At 31.8% G+C, this 12919-nt stretch overlaps 1 protein-coding gene and 3 non-coding genes across 4 annotated transcripts; all 4 read left to right on the top strand.

Annotated features, from left to right (window-relative positions):
* Positions 1-3793: 3793 nt before the first annotated feature.
* Positions 3794-11660, top strand: LOC106077394 (40S ribosomal protein S4-like). The gene is made up of 7 exons (XM_013238155.2): positions 3794-3892; positions 4724-4804; positions 5097-5277; positions 9079-9176; positions 11010-11181; positions 11269-11398; positions 11486-11660. The coding sequence occupies exons 1-7, from the start codon at positions 3890-3892 to the stop codon at positions 11607-11609; spliced, it is 789 nt and encodes a 262-aa protein (XP_013093609.1). The 5' UTR covers positions 3794-3889; the 3' UTR covers positions 11610-11660.
* LOC129927036 (small nucleolar RNA SNORA16B/SNORA16A family) lies at positions 9440-9565 on the top strand. Its single transcript, XR_008778750.1, has one exon. It is a non-coding gene; the product is annotated as a small nucleolar RNA SNORA16B/SNORA16A family (small nucleolar RNA).
* On the top strand, positions 10152-10278 carry LOC129927037 (small nucleolar RNA SNORA16B/SNORA16A family). Its single transcript, XR_008778751.1, has one exon. It is a non-coding gene; the product is annotated as a small nucleolar RNA SNORA16B/SNORA16A family (small nucleolar RNA).
* On the top strand, positions 10809-10935 carry LOC129927038 (small nucleolar RNA SNORA16B/SNORA16A family). Its single transcript, XR_008778752.1, has one exon. It is a non-coding gene; the product is annotated as a small nucleolar RNA SNORA16B/SNORA16A family (small nucleolar RNA).
* Positions 11661-12919: the final 1259 nt, after the last annotated feature.

Raw genomic sequence — 12919 nt, 5'->3', positions numbered from 1 at the left:
CTACGGAGACATCGCAAAATGGAATACGTTTAGTTTTCTCTCTTTGCGTAGGTGGTCCATGATGCACTGCCATACAGCAGTGTACTTATAACGCATGCCTTGTAGACTTCCATTTTGGTCACTGTAGTGACCTTCTGGTTTTCCCAAACTCTTGGCCTGAGTCGAGGCAGCCTTCCCTATGCGTTTTTTTTTAATCTCCTCTTCTAGAGACATGTCATCTAGAATTGTGGATCCCAGATAGCAGAATTCGTTTACGGCGTCCAGCTTGTTATCGTCTATGAGGATAGAGGGCGGTGCTGTAGCAGGTAGTCACAAAACATTTGTTTTCTTCGTGATAACAGTTAAGCCATATACTTTACAGGCCTGAGAGAAGCGGGACATTAGTGACTGAAGTTCCTCTTGTGTGTGTGCCACTACCGCTGCGTCTGATTTTATTTTTAAAGAGATTATAGAGTGTAGATATAAATCATTTGTGTTCTAGTTTAAAATAAATTTTAATTATCTTCTTTTCGTAGTAAAATCAGTTAAAAACGGAATCTGTTGTATAAATATTTAATATTAGAACTACTTAATATTTAATTTATATATAACGGTATTTACATTTCTTTTTAGTGTTTTATTTAAAAAATTGTGAAGTATTCCGTATTTGAATATTATTACTATTATGCTGTTTTATATTATTGACCATCAGTATTTTTATTTGCAGCGTTTCTCAAACTTTGGGTCCTCCCCCGGGGGTGGGGATGGCGAGTACCTCGAATTGTGGGAGGGGGGACGCAACTTCCGGACAAAAAGGTGTGTTATAGAGTGTGTATGTGTGTGTCCTGGCGGCGGTAAGAAGAGGTTGGAATTGATGCATTGAGGATGATGAAATTAGCGTAGGCCTAATGCAAATGTGAAACGGCAGACAATCTTGAGACATGAAAGAGTAAAGACGTTGTTTTATGGTGAGCTAGATTTCATTGAAATATCAGTATATTTCATTAATATTACATCTCTATCTTAAGTGAAATATGTGAATTTTGTAGGCTAATAACAGTTAGGCTATATTTAATTGTTCACATAACATATTTTGAAGAAAACATTTTAAAACATTTCCGCTAGTGTGATTCTTCTAGATTTTTTGTCCCAGAATAGTCGAATTTCTTCCGTCTATTGCAATTTATTATAGTGACGACTTTTGTGGGAAAAAAAAACAAACGTCCGCGACAGAGACGTCTTAACACGACGAATATTTTTTAAAAAGATCACGCCCATTACAGAAGTATGTGCGCAATATGTAGGCCTACCTAGAATGTCCTTCACATAATACTATTGGCTGGGGCTGCCTCTTTATTATTAGATTTAATATGGTCCTGGACTTTTTTTTTAGTAGGATGAATAGTGCGTTCTGTAAGAAAACACATCAATATTAGCCTTTAAAAAAAATTCTTTTTTACTAAGAGAAAAAGGTTAGAATACGCTTAGTGCCGAGTCCCGCCAGGAATTAAACCCCTTGCCGACTTGAACGAAAACCTGCCGCATCTTCAATTCTATCTCGATTAAGAAATTTTTACAACGCTTAAAATTTATTTAGGCAACATATTTTGGAAAAAGTAATGCTCATAGGCCTATTATATGTTGCAAAGTAGGCCTACTTGTTTTATGTAAACATTCAAATGAAAGTGTTTTAATCATAACTAATAAATTGCATTAAACCTTATAACTTAATTTTGCTATTACATAATTTCATAACCCGAACCTTAGACCTGACCGAACCAAACCCAAACTTTTCTCGTCATCGAACCGAACTCGAACTTAAATCTGACTGAACCGAACCGAACCCAAACTTTAAAAGTTCGATTCGATTCCCATCTGAAATCCAAAATTACCAAGCTTAATGCTTTTTATAATGATTTATATGACCTTTTAGCGGCCCCCGAAAGAGGAAAAGACGCTATTAGTTTTGTGCGGAATGTCTGTCCGTTTCTCCGTTTGTCCGCCCGTCCCGTTTAGATCTCGTAAACTAGAAAAAATAGTGAAAATCTGACACCATAATATTTTAGACCATTCAAAGTTCTAATGCAACGGCTACTTTTTTCTTTTCTGAAAGCGAAAAATCTAATTTTTAAAATCACTTATGCAAGCAGTTTTTTTTTTTTAAATACACCACTTTTACAACTATTCACTATTAATAGTAACAAACACGAGAGGCTCTTTAGAAGGAGGGAAAATTGCAGATAATATGTTAAGTTGTCTATTTTTTTATTATTTTTTTTTTTAAGGAAAATGTTTTTTTCTTGAGGATTTGTATAAGAGATTGACCCTTTACAAAACAATTAGGTCAATTAGATATTCATTATAAGACATCAGTTAGGCCTGGTTCACATCTAACTTCACATTCACTTTCACCTATCCTTTGATCTGCTGGACCGCTGGGGCACCACACAACATCTGTCAACATTCTTTCTCCATTCTTCTCTGTCATTTGTCTTTGATAGAATTGGATTCTGATGTTCTTTCTGAAAATATTGAAAACTGCTTTTTATCTACCTGAGGCTGTCTGGGTGGACCACTTCGGGGGGGGGGGGTCGATTTTGAGTTTGTGTTTCCACACAAACTGTCTTTGTAACCTTGTTATGTATAAGAACACGAGCGAAAATTAATGATTCAATGTAAGTTTTAGGCTCTACTAACTTTACTGATCGTGGTGCTTGTTAATAAGTTTGAAAACTGTGGTCGTCGTGGTAATAAAAAAAAAAGGCCTATAGTAGCATTAGAGAATGGAATGGGTAACCTGAATCTTCTTATATAATACAGACGTTACTTCAAAAAAGAAGATGATTACGTCCTACGCGTCATGCATTTAGTCATGCATATTAACCAATGACTTAAATTCTGCCAAGTCACTGGTTTTCCTGGCTAGCTCAGGCAACCCATTCCATGCTCTAATAGCACTAGGGAAGAAGGAGTATTTGTACAAATTTGTCCTAGCATATGGGACGAGGAATGTGCCTTTATCTTTGTGTCTTTCAGAGTATTTTATTAAATTTTGTTTTTGTATTTGAAGATTATGGTTCAGTGTTTTATGTATGATTGCTACTTTACTTTTGAGCCTTCTGTCCTGAAGGCTTTCTAAATTTAGTGATTTTACTAAAGGTGTTACTCTAGTCAAATGTGAATATTCGTTTGTTATGAATCGCACTGCTCTATTTTGTGTCTAGTTTCTTAATGTTTTCTTGGGTTGAATCAGCCGAAAGCCAACGACTTGTGTTGCAGAGTTACAGTCACTGATTAACATGCATGGCTAGATTGACATATGAAATGTGTAGGACGTAATTTTCTTTTTGAAGTAACGTTTGTAATGTCTGTGCCATTTTACGTCTCAAGAGACGATCTATTCCCTATTAGATAGGTAAGATACATTTGCTAAAAATCTCCAACAACTTTATCTCTTGGATGTTTTGCTGGGAAAGCTTTCTTTGCCATTAAGAGATTATATCTAGTTTTAATCGATGGAAGGTAATATATTTGAGCTGTTGCATTAGCTAAAAATTAAATTCATCAAGTCAGATTATTTGAAATAAGTCACCCATATATATGATACATGGATTTCCTCTCCAAATATTTTTTTTTTCTTAATACAAACACACCCAAAAATAGATTCTATACATTAAGCTTAGTCACATTATGAAATATTTTGTTTCATTAATTAATTTTATTTTATTAATTACATTTCTACGTTAGAGATGTATCTATATCTAGATCTAGACTCTTTAGAGAAATGATATTTTCTACAGGTAAAATCACATAAGTTTTATTCGTTGCGAAGGGCATTGATTTTAGTCGTCGAGGTTTTTTATTTTTCAAGATACGATCTTTGTAATTCCTTTTCCGGTTCGGCTTCACTATGGTGGGTTTAGAATTTAATAGAACTATTTGATTTTCACTATCTGTGCAATCTTATTGTATTAATCTTACTTACTTTACATTAAATAGTAAAATTAGTTCTTATTTCAATTTTGCTTATTTAACTGTACACAAAATCAGGACTTTTTGATCGAAACATATTTATATCTAAATAACTGGTCATGGTTTGTTTTGATGTTTCTATTTCTAAGTGAGCAAAAACTTGTTTCAGTGATTTTAGCCTAAGTTTCTTAAAATGTAGATTTAAATACTAAATATCTACTGATTAAAATGTCGTATTAATAGTTAAGATCTATATATAGTTTTAGATTTAGCTTGATATTTAGATCTACTGCTTCAATAAACTAAAACCATTTTCCAGTGATTTCTAAAGTAAAAGTACTAAAAGTTAATAAGACCCCCCCCCCCCCCCATTTCTTCAGGAGAAATGAGATGATTCAGATGATCATGATTGATAGTGATACTAGATCTAGAATTCTAGATCTATCTATGTATTAAGACTATTGATTAGCTATTCTTCCCTTTCCTTTTGTCTCAAGACTTGATCTAAACTCTTCTTTAACTTCTTATGTAGATTGATCTTTACTCAATTACTGAAGTCTAGATGATAGTATATTTAGCTTAGATCTTAATTAAGACTATGAATATGAATGCTTCATTAAAAGCAATGTTATGATTATGGTCTGACAGTTGTGACAGCACAGTGTGACTTAGCATAAAGCCCCACCTCATAAGTCTATTCAACTCTTCATTTCTAAAGAATCTATTAAACTTGAGTTTCATATAATATTACGTTTTGTAATTGTTATTTCAGGGTTACCGTGGACGAAGAAAGTCGCTCAAGCGCTTAGCAGCACCTAAATCATGGATGCTAGATAAATCTGGAGGAGTTTTTGTAAGTAAAGTTGTAGTTTTAAAGATATGTTTTGTTAAAGTTTAAAGACAGTCAAGAATATCTAAATATGGTTTTACCATAAATACTTAGACCAATTTAGCATATTGAGATGAGACTGGTCAAAACCACTCAAAACTCAAGTATTATGTCTAGATCCAGTCTCCCTAGTAATAAACTGAGATTGGATACTTTCAAAGCTGTTGTTTTGAGCCTCAAATTCATTTTGTTTTGTTTGTTGACAATGCTATTATAAGATAGTTTTCAAAAATAAAATATATTTTTTTTTCTAAAGGCACCTAAATGTAGTCCTGGACCTCACAAAGCTCGTGAGAGCTTTCCCTTGACACTGTTTCTGCGTAACCGTTTGAAGTATGCACTTTCTTACACCGAAGTGAAAAAAATTGTCAAGCAGAGGCTTATCAAAATTGATGGGAAAATTCGTACTGATAACTGCTACCCCACAGGATTCATGGGTATGTTTTTCACAATACTTCCCTTGAAAAATCAAACAAAAAAACTTTAAAATCCTTTTTTTTTTTCCTTAACTTATTAGAAGTCATTTTATTTAACATTTACAAAATTCAATTTTATGCTTCAAGAGATGTTTCCATTCCACATTATGCTTATCTATTCTCTAGGTTTGCACATCCACAGTCCTTTTTCATAGTCATTGTTATTGATACATACCCAAACAATCTGCTTCTAGATTAGGTACTTCGATAAACTGACCTAGATCCATTTTTTTTAACTCCCAAAAAATGGCTGAAAAGTGTGTCAGCACATTTTACCCTTTTTTTTAGGGGTGGTCATTTCCATCAAAGTTTTAGCACATTGTATTTGATTTCAGGACTAATTGTGATTACTTTTTGTAAGCATAAGATATCAGAGATCATTTTTATTTGCTTTTGAAGCCAATCTGTTAAATTTTTCTTAACAAAAGTGTATGTGAAAGTTGACATTTTTACACAACTTTTTTCCTATAAAAGTTACAACAATGCTGTTCTCTATAATAATTTATCATATTATGAAATGTGTATATTTCAAATTTCATTAAATTCTCTTGGCACACTTTAAAGATATTTGATATTAAAATTAACAAAGACAAAGAAGGTTAAAATTTTCTTTTTCAAATAAAATAAAATTGTTAATACAACAATCTCACTAATTCTATTGAATTCAGCATGTTAATATATATCTGTGTGCAAAGTTTGAACTTCGTAGCTTGGCGCACTCTTTAGATATTAATTTTCAAAGTTGATGGTTAAAATCTATTTTTAGTAACAACCAACACTGATTTACTGGAAATGGTCAATTTCTATCTATCATGTCCTATTTTTAGAAGCACACACAGGAATTTTTCATTTAGATTAACTTTTATAATGTTTAAATGCTAGATTATGGAGAGGGAATGTGTCTTTATTATTTATAACTTTGTAATGTGCAAATTTTAAAGTAAAAATAAATATTTTAAAATAATAATATTACATTTTTTTTTCTTCATATTTTTAGCTCTGCGAACTATTAATTTTTTTTTTTTTCTGTGTGTTGTTTTTTTTTTCTATTAGTATACATGTAAATTAATAGTTAATAAATGAGTACATTATATTTTTAAAATGATGAGCAGGGGTGCCACTTTTCCGGAATAACCCGGAAATCCGGGTTTTGATGGGTCCGATTTTCCCCCCCCTCCGGGTTTGCCTTCTACAATTTTGTAAAAATCCAGGGTTTTAGTTGATTTAGATTTTTTTGAAATTTCTGGTCATTTTCCCCCGTTAATTTTAGTTTGTTAGTTCCGATCGCGCGAGCCGCCATTTTTAAACAAAATCGACCAGTCTCATATCTCGCTATTCGCGAGACTTTCACTTTGCATGCGCACTAAGCTTTATTTACCGGTACAGTATTTTTTTTTTTAAGTGACAAAAAAGTGTAAACATTCTAGATCTATAGAGAATTTCTAGATCTACGGAACGCGCCTCGAATCGGCTCGATTTAGAGTCTAGATCTATTTCTATGATCAATCTAGATCTGATCTAGACTGTAAAGTCTTGTATTTAGTATAGAATATATATATAGTCTAGATCTACTCGCGTACCTAGCGGCTAGTCCTAGATCTAGAAATAGAAAGAAAAAAAAATTCACGAGTGAGAAAATTTTTTTCCCCGTGTTTTATATTTTAAAATTTGTATAGGTTCCATATAGACATAAAGCCTTAGCCTATGTCTAAAGTATTATAGAAGTAGGATCTAGATTTAGGATATTTATATCGTTTTTAGATCAGAACTAGAATCAATGATTGAAGAATTAAATTAGTAAGTTTGCATTCGCCTGAAGGCTAGAAAAAATAGATCGATTGGTCAATAGATTTATAGTTTTTTTTTTTATACAAATAAATTATAATTATGTATAGGCAGCCCAGCACATTCTAGCCATCTAGGTCTACATTTAAATATTAGAAACTAAATCTTAATGTTCATTTTGGAGTAGATCTGTACTAAATCTCAAAATCAATTTTATCTTGTTGCAATAGATTTACAGGTCCATGCGTGTACATTGATGGAATCAGTTTTATCAATGTTGATTAAAGTAGGCTGCTTCAAATGAATAATGAGGGAAAAAATGTTAAGAGAGAAACATCATTTAAAATAACTGTGTGTTGGGGGGAGGGGGGTTACAAACATTGTTAATATAAAATTGTACTAAATCCTCTTAACTTGTATTACAAGCTTTATCAATAAATACACACAAACTCTATTTATTATAATGATAGGCTTACTAATTACATATTTAAAACATGGGGGGGCATATTATGATACAGATCTAGGTAGTAATTTAATACTGTTCTTCTTTCGTAAAATTTTGGTGCTTAAATTGTATATGCGGTACGTTTCAGGGTTGGTAAAGTTTGGGGTTTATGATTTCAGGGTTTGTAAAATTTGGAAATTCTGGTTTCAGGGTTTACTTGGTCTCATGGGTGGCACCCCTGATGATGAGTATTGCTAGAAAAAAATTTAAGTAAAAATCTATTAATAACTTCTAAATAAATCGCAAGGTTTCTTTTGTATTTTATTGTCTGATGCAAGAAATTTTTCATTTACAATCTAATTTTTTAAGCATTTAAACTCAGGCATTTTAAAATGATTAATTGCCATTGCTCTACAAAAAGTTTTAAACTGTTTTTTATGAAGTTTATTAAACTTAGTCATTAAATTTTAGCAAAAATTTTTCTGCGCAGTGCTATTTTCATTTATAATTTATAAAATTATCTATCTGATGCATATAAATAGCTATTTAAATACAGTAGAATTATAATTAAACAAAATAAAACACACTACAGATCTCTGATTTGTTTTATTTGTGATTTTTGGGCTCATATGATGACAAATTCACATATATTTTTATTTTTTGTCGAAGGCTTTTTTTATATATTAATTCACTTTTTTTCAAAGATTTTATTGCTTAGTCTTATTTTTTAAATTTGTTTTAACAGAATACAGGTTAATGAAAAAGAGTGTGAAGTTTCAACCCCATATCTTCCTAAGACTTTTTATAATACAGTTAATTTAAGTTCATCTGTCAGTTGTTTCGGTCACAGATTTTTTTTTATTTACAAAGGCTAAAGAAGGCTAATTTTTGGCCACTAAAAATTTAATAACTTCCCTCACAATTAACTCAGCAATATAAAATTGGTATCATTGGAAAGCATTTCTCAAGCTCTAACCAAATAGGTTCCATTGCATTGTGATCATTTTGAAATTTTTATCGAAGTACCTATTCTAGATCAATCACTTTATTGAAATCTAAAAAGAAAACATTTACATTTATTAGACCCTCTAAATGTTGTCTTTAAGTTTAAAAAAAAAAAAGAAATTAAATGTACATTTAGGTATGCATTTCTCTTCAGTCTAAGGATGTAACAAGGATTTATACCAATAGCTGCTGTTACAGTGCACATATTTCAAATCTATTTTAAATAAGCATATATAGATTATTTTTTTGCAAAATGTAAATTATGTTGTGAATGTTTATTAGTTGTTTTTTATTTTAATGTGTGGGTCTTGGTGGTATATGTAGATTTAAAGTAAATACTAATTAAATTATCATGGTTTAAGTATAAAGCCATTCTATTTTGTATTTCTACACTTTATTAAATTAATAAGTTTGTTTCATGCGTAATCTGTGACTTTGTTAAATGCACATTTTTTTAATCGATTAGCTAATGTTCATAGTAAGATCATAGTATTTTTCTGGTCTTAAAGCAGTAATTTTATCCACAGATGTTGTTACCATTGACAGAACCAATGAAAACTTTAGGATCTTGTATGATGTGAAAGGAAGATTTGTTGTTCATAGGATTAAAGCAGAAGAAGCCAAGGTAATTTTAACTTAACATTGCCTGCCTAGACATAGGTCTTTCTGACATGAAACTCACACACAAAATGTATTTGTACTTTACTGATTAATAATTATGCTCTTCATTCTATCAATTTAAAAAAAAAAATCTAAGAATATCTGGGGGGGAAAATCTTTTAGATTTTTAAAAATCAAATCAGCAAATTTTGTTTTGTGCATTCCACAAAACATTACTAAACAAGTTACAGGTGATACTTCATTATTTAATGAACTAGATTTCTGTGGCCAAGCCTCAGTCGAAGCCATATTGTTAACTCAACTGTGTGGTCATAAATGAGGTAAATTGAATTTCTCTAGACGGTCGCAGGTCTTAAAATATTTGATTTGCATACAATTAAGAGAAACATTCATTGGTTGCTAATTTCAGACATTTTGCTAGCCTTTTTAATGCCTTTACAACTACTAAAAGTTGGCTTCAACCTGTAATGTTACCTTTTGCAGTTTCACTATCACAATAATCATCTGATTGTTTTGGCTTTTTATTATTATTATTTTGTGCACGTGTATATTTGTATTTTATGACTAGGTCTTTCCTTAGACATTGAGTTGCCTGCTTCATGACAGGATGTTTAGTCATTGCGTTAATCTTTTTAAATTAGCCAGCAGACCACCCTCATTGCATTCATAGTTACCATGCTATTTAAAACAAAACTCTAAAATAACTACACTCTAAGTGTATGTCACTTTTCTTGACAAAAATTTTTTTTTTAACTAACAAAATCTAAAATCTTTGTAAAAAGTCTTTCCAAGCCCTAAATCTTTAGTTCATCATTCTTTCAAGAACCATTTGTGCTTGCTTCTGACTTTTGCTTTGATAAAAATTTTAGGCATGTAATATCAGACACAAACTAAAATATCTGCTCAATTTCAATTATTAAGGACTTAATGAATTGCTTTTTTAAAATTTAGAATTATTTATTGTAACTTCCTTTGTGTTTATTGCCTCAATCGAAGCCATTTTGTTGTTTTTTCAACAATATGGTCAAAACTGAGGTAAATTAAACTTCTCTAGACGGTCGCAGATCTCAAAATATTTGGTTTGCATACAAAAAAGAGAGACATCAATACCCTACCAGCCCCTGAAACATGTCCCCTGAGCTTCTAATTGCTACGCTTATCTTTTCTTGCTATCTTTCTTAATAACATGACTTCCAAAAGTCTAATTAACTAATTATCTATCAACTCTAGGCTTCTACAAGCCTAGACCTACCTTTTACTTGACTGATTCATGGTTACTGTGGTTTTTATAAAAAAAAAAATTATGGGAAACCACACCAGTTCAATGTAAACATGTCTGGGCAGCCATCTGCAAAGTTAAACTTATGGTTTAATTACATTTGGTTGGTTGTGTTCTGGCTCAAGTATCAAACAATTGGTTCATCTGCTGCATTTTGAAAATAATAATAGAGAAAGCTGCCAGATTATTATTATTTTTTTTTTAACATTTAAAAAAATAATCTAATTACCTTTTTTTTTCTCCTTAAATGATACTTCTTATTAAGACATTAAATCATTATTAACATATTTCCAGCTTCATTAATGTTTAAATTTTGTAAAATTTTGTTATTTTTAAAACATTCATAATGTTGAAGGTAACTACCTCAATCGAAGCCACTCAATTGTTATTTCAATTGTGTGGTCAAAAATGAGGTAAAATAAACTTCTCCAGACGGTCGCATATCTTAAAATATTTGATTTGCATACAAAAGAGAGAAACATTAAACAAATTTAGGTATTAGATTAAATAAAGATTATTAACAACAGGTTTGATAAGAACATTTCTTTTGTCTTTCAGTACAAGTTGTGTCGCGTTCGTAAAACTGGCACAGGACCTAAAAATGTTCCCTTCCTTGTCACCAATGATGGCAGGACTATTAGGTATCCAGATCCATTGGTGAAGGTTAATGACACTATCATGCTTGACATAGCTTCTGGCAAGATGAAGGAATTTATCAAGTTTGACACAGGTATGCACAAATACTGATACATGCATGTAGATAGAATAAACACATTGGTAGTCAGCTCTATTTATTGGAATTTGTTTGTTTGTTCAGGCAACCTTGTGATGATTACTGGTGGCCATAACTTGGGACGTGTTGGAACCATTACTCACAGAGAGAGACATCCTGGTTCATTTGATATTGTCCATGTTAAGGATGCGCTTGGACACACTTTTGCCACCAGGTTTGTACACATTTTTAAAAACAGTTTAGTTGTTATGTTCTTTGTAGCTCGTCTTTTTCTAACATAACCTAATTGTGTTTTCTTCAGGTTGTCCTATGTGTTTGTCATTGGTAAAGGAAGCAAACCTTGGATCTCTTTGCCAAGAGGAAAAGGTGTTAAGCTGACCATTTCTGAAGAGAGAGACAGGAGAATAGCTGCTAAGACCCAGTAAAAGATTAACTTTGTCTGAGACCTAAGTTCAATAAATTAACTGACACATTTAGTCCTGTTTTTTTTTTTTTTATGGTTCAAGTATTCTTGATATTAAGAATTATTGTATGGTTTAACTGGACAAAATCAACCAGAAGTGTCTGTGCAATATACTTTTGGCATTCCCATCCTGGGTCTGAAAAGGGATGTTGATTTAGGTTTAAAAAGTAAATGATTAAGTTTTAAAATTTGGTGAAAATGTTTTTTTTTTAATTTTATTAGAAACTAAGGCCAGGTCTGTTATCTTTAAGGACAGCTTAAACCCTCCTTTGGGTTAAAATTATCAGATTATCTTTTTTAAACTGAATATTATAAAGTATTCATTTCTGAGCAATTAGGTGTATAAAATGTAAAAATTTGAAAAGGAAGAATTTTAAATATTTTTTATATTTTGTATACTAGACATTTATGTCACCTAATTAGTATGCAAGTTCAAAAAAAATTAACTTATTTATTTGTCCTTATAATTATTCTTTCACCATAATTCTTAAGAAAAATTTCCATGAATAAAAGTCAATAACAATACAAAAGTTTTCATTGGTTTAAAAAGATGAATATTTATGTGCTTTGAACCAATCAGAAATTACTACAAATATTGACCTGGGTACCATATGTTAAGTTATATAACAACTGCACATTTTTAGGCTTCCTATCCAATGCGGTGAAGCTGCTTGGCTTAATTAAGTTTCAGTACTTTTTTTTGTTATTTGCTATCAATTCTCAAACACAATATGCATAAGAAATGTAAATGTACAATTTAGTTTTGTAAGATTTACGTTATAAAAGTAAGTTTTGTGGAAATTAGCGGATGGCTGCCTGGTTGTGCGGTTTGCGTGCTGGACTGTCGTTCAGATTAATCGGTGGTCCAGGGTTCAAACCCTTCCCGCTCCCATTCTCCGTCGTCCTGCGGGAGGTTTGGGCTAGGAAGTAATTATCTTCAACTCTGAAGGTACATTCGAAACGTAAAACATTTTACAAACATTTTAGCTCACTCAAGCTCCACTAGACCTAGAATAAATCTATATCTAGTTCTAAGCTAGACTCAATATTAGTAGTATTAGTAATAGACTGGTCAAGATTATAATCTAGATATACATCTTTGAATTTAACTATAGCTTTTATATAGTGCTACTTTCATGCTTACAGCATGCTTGGAGCGCTATGGTCCAATCTCATTTGTATACCAGTGGAGGGCGGGGGGTAGGGTATCTGGGAGAAGGTTTTCCGTGCAGCCTTGGGGCGCTCAGTAAACACAACTCTGCTCTAGTTGGG

The sequence above is a fragment of the Biomphalaria glabrata genome, chromosome 6 (assembly GCF_947242115.1).
Source record: "Biomphalaria glabrata chromosome 6, xgBioGlab47.1, whole genome shotgun sequence".
Lineage (NCBI taxonomy): Eukaryota > Metazoa > Mollusca > Gastropoda > Planorbidae > Biomphalaria > Biomphalaria glabrata.
Note: the sequence above shows the minus strand (reverse complement) of the source record. Positions and strands in the feature narration are given on the sequence as shown.

Excerpts from the sequence above, each read along its gene's own strand:
- LOC106077394 (XM_013238155.2), top strand. Across the intron at positions 9,177-11,009 it reads TTAAAGCAGAAGAAGCCAAG|TACAAGTTGTGTCGCGTTCG; the intron begins GTAATTTTAACT and ends TTTGTCTTTCAG. Across the intron at positions 11,399-11,485 it reads GGACACACTTTTGCCACCAG|GTTGTCCTATGTGTTTGTCA; the intron begins GTTTGTACACAT and ends TGTTTTCTTCAG.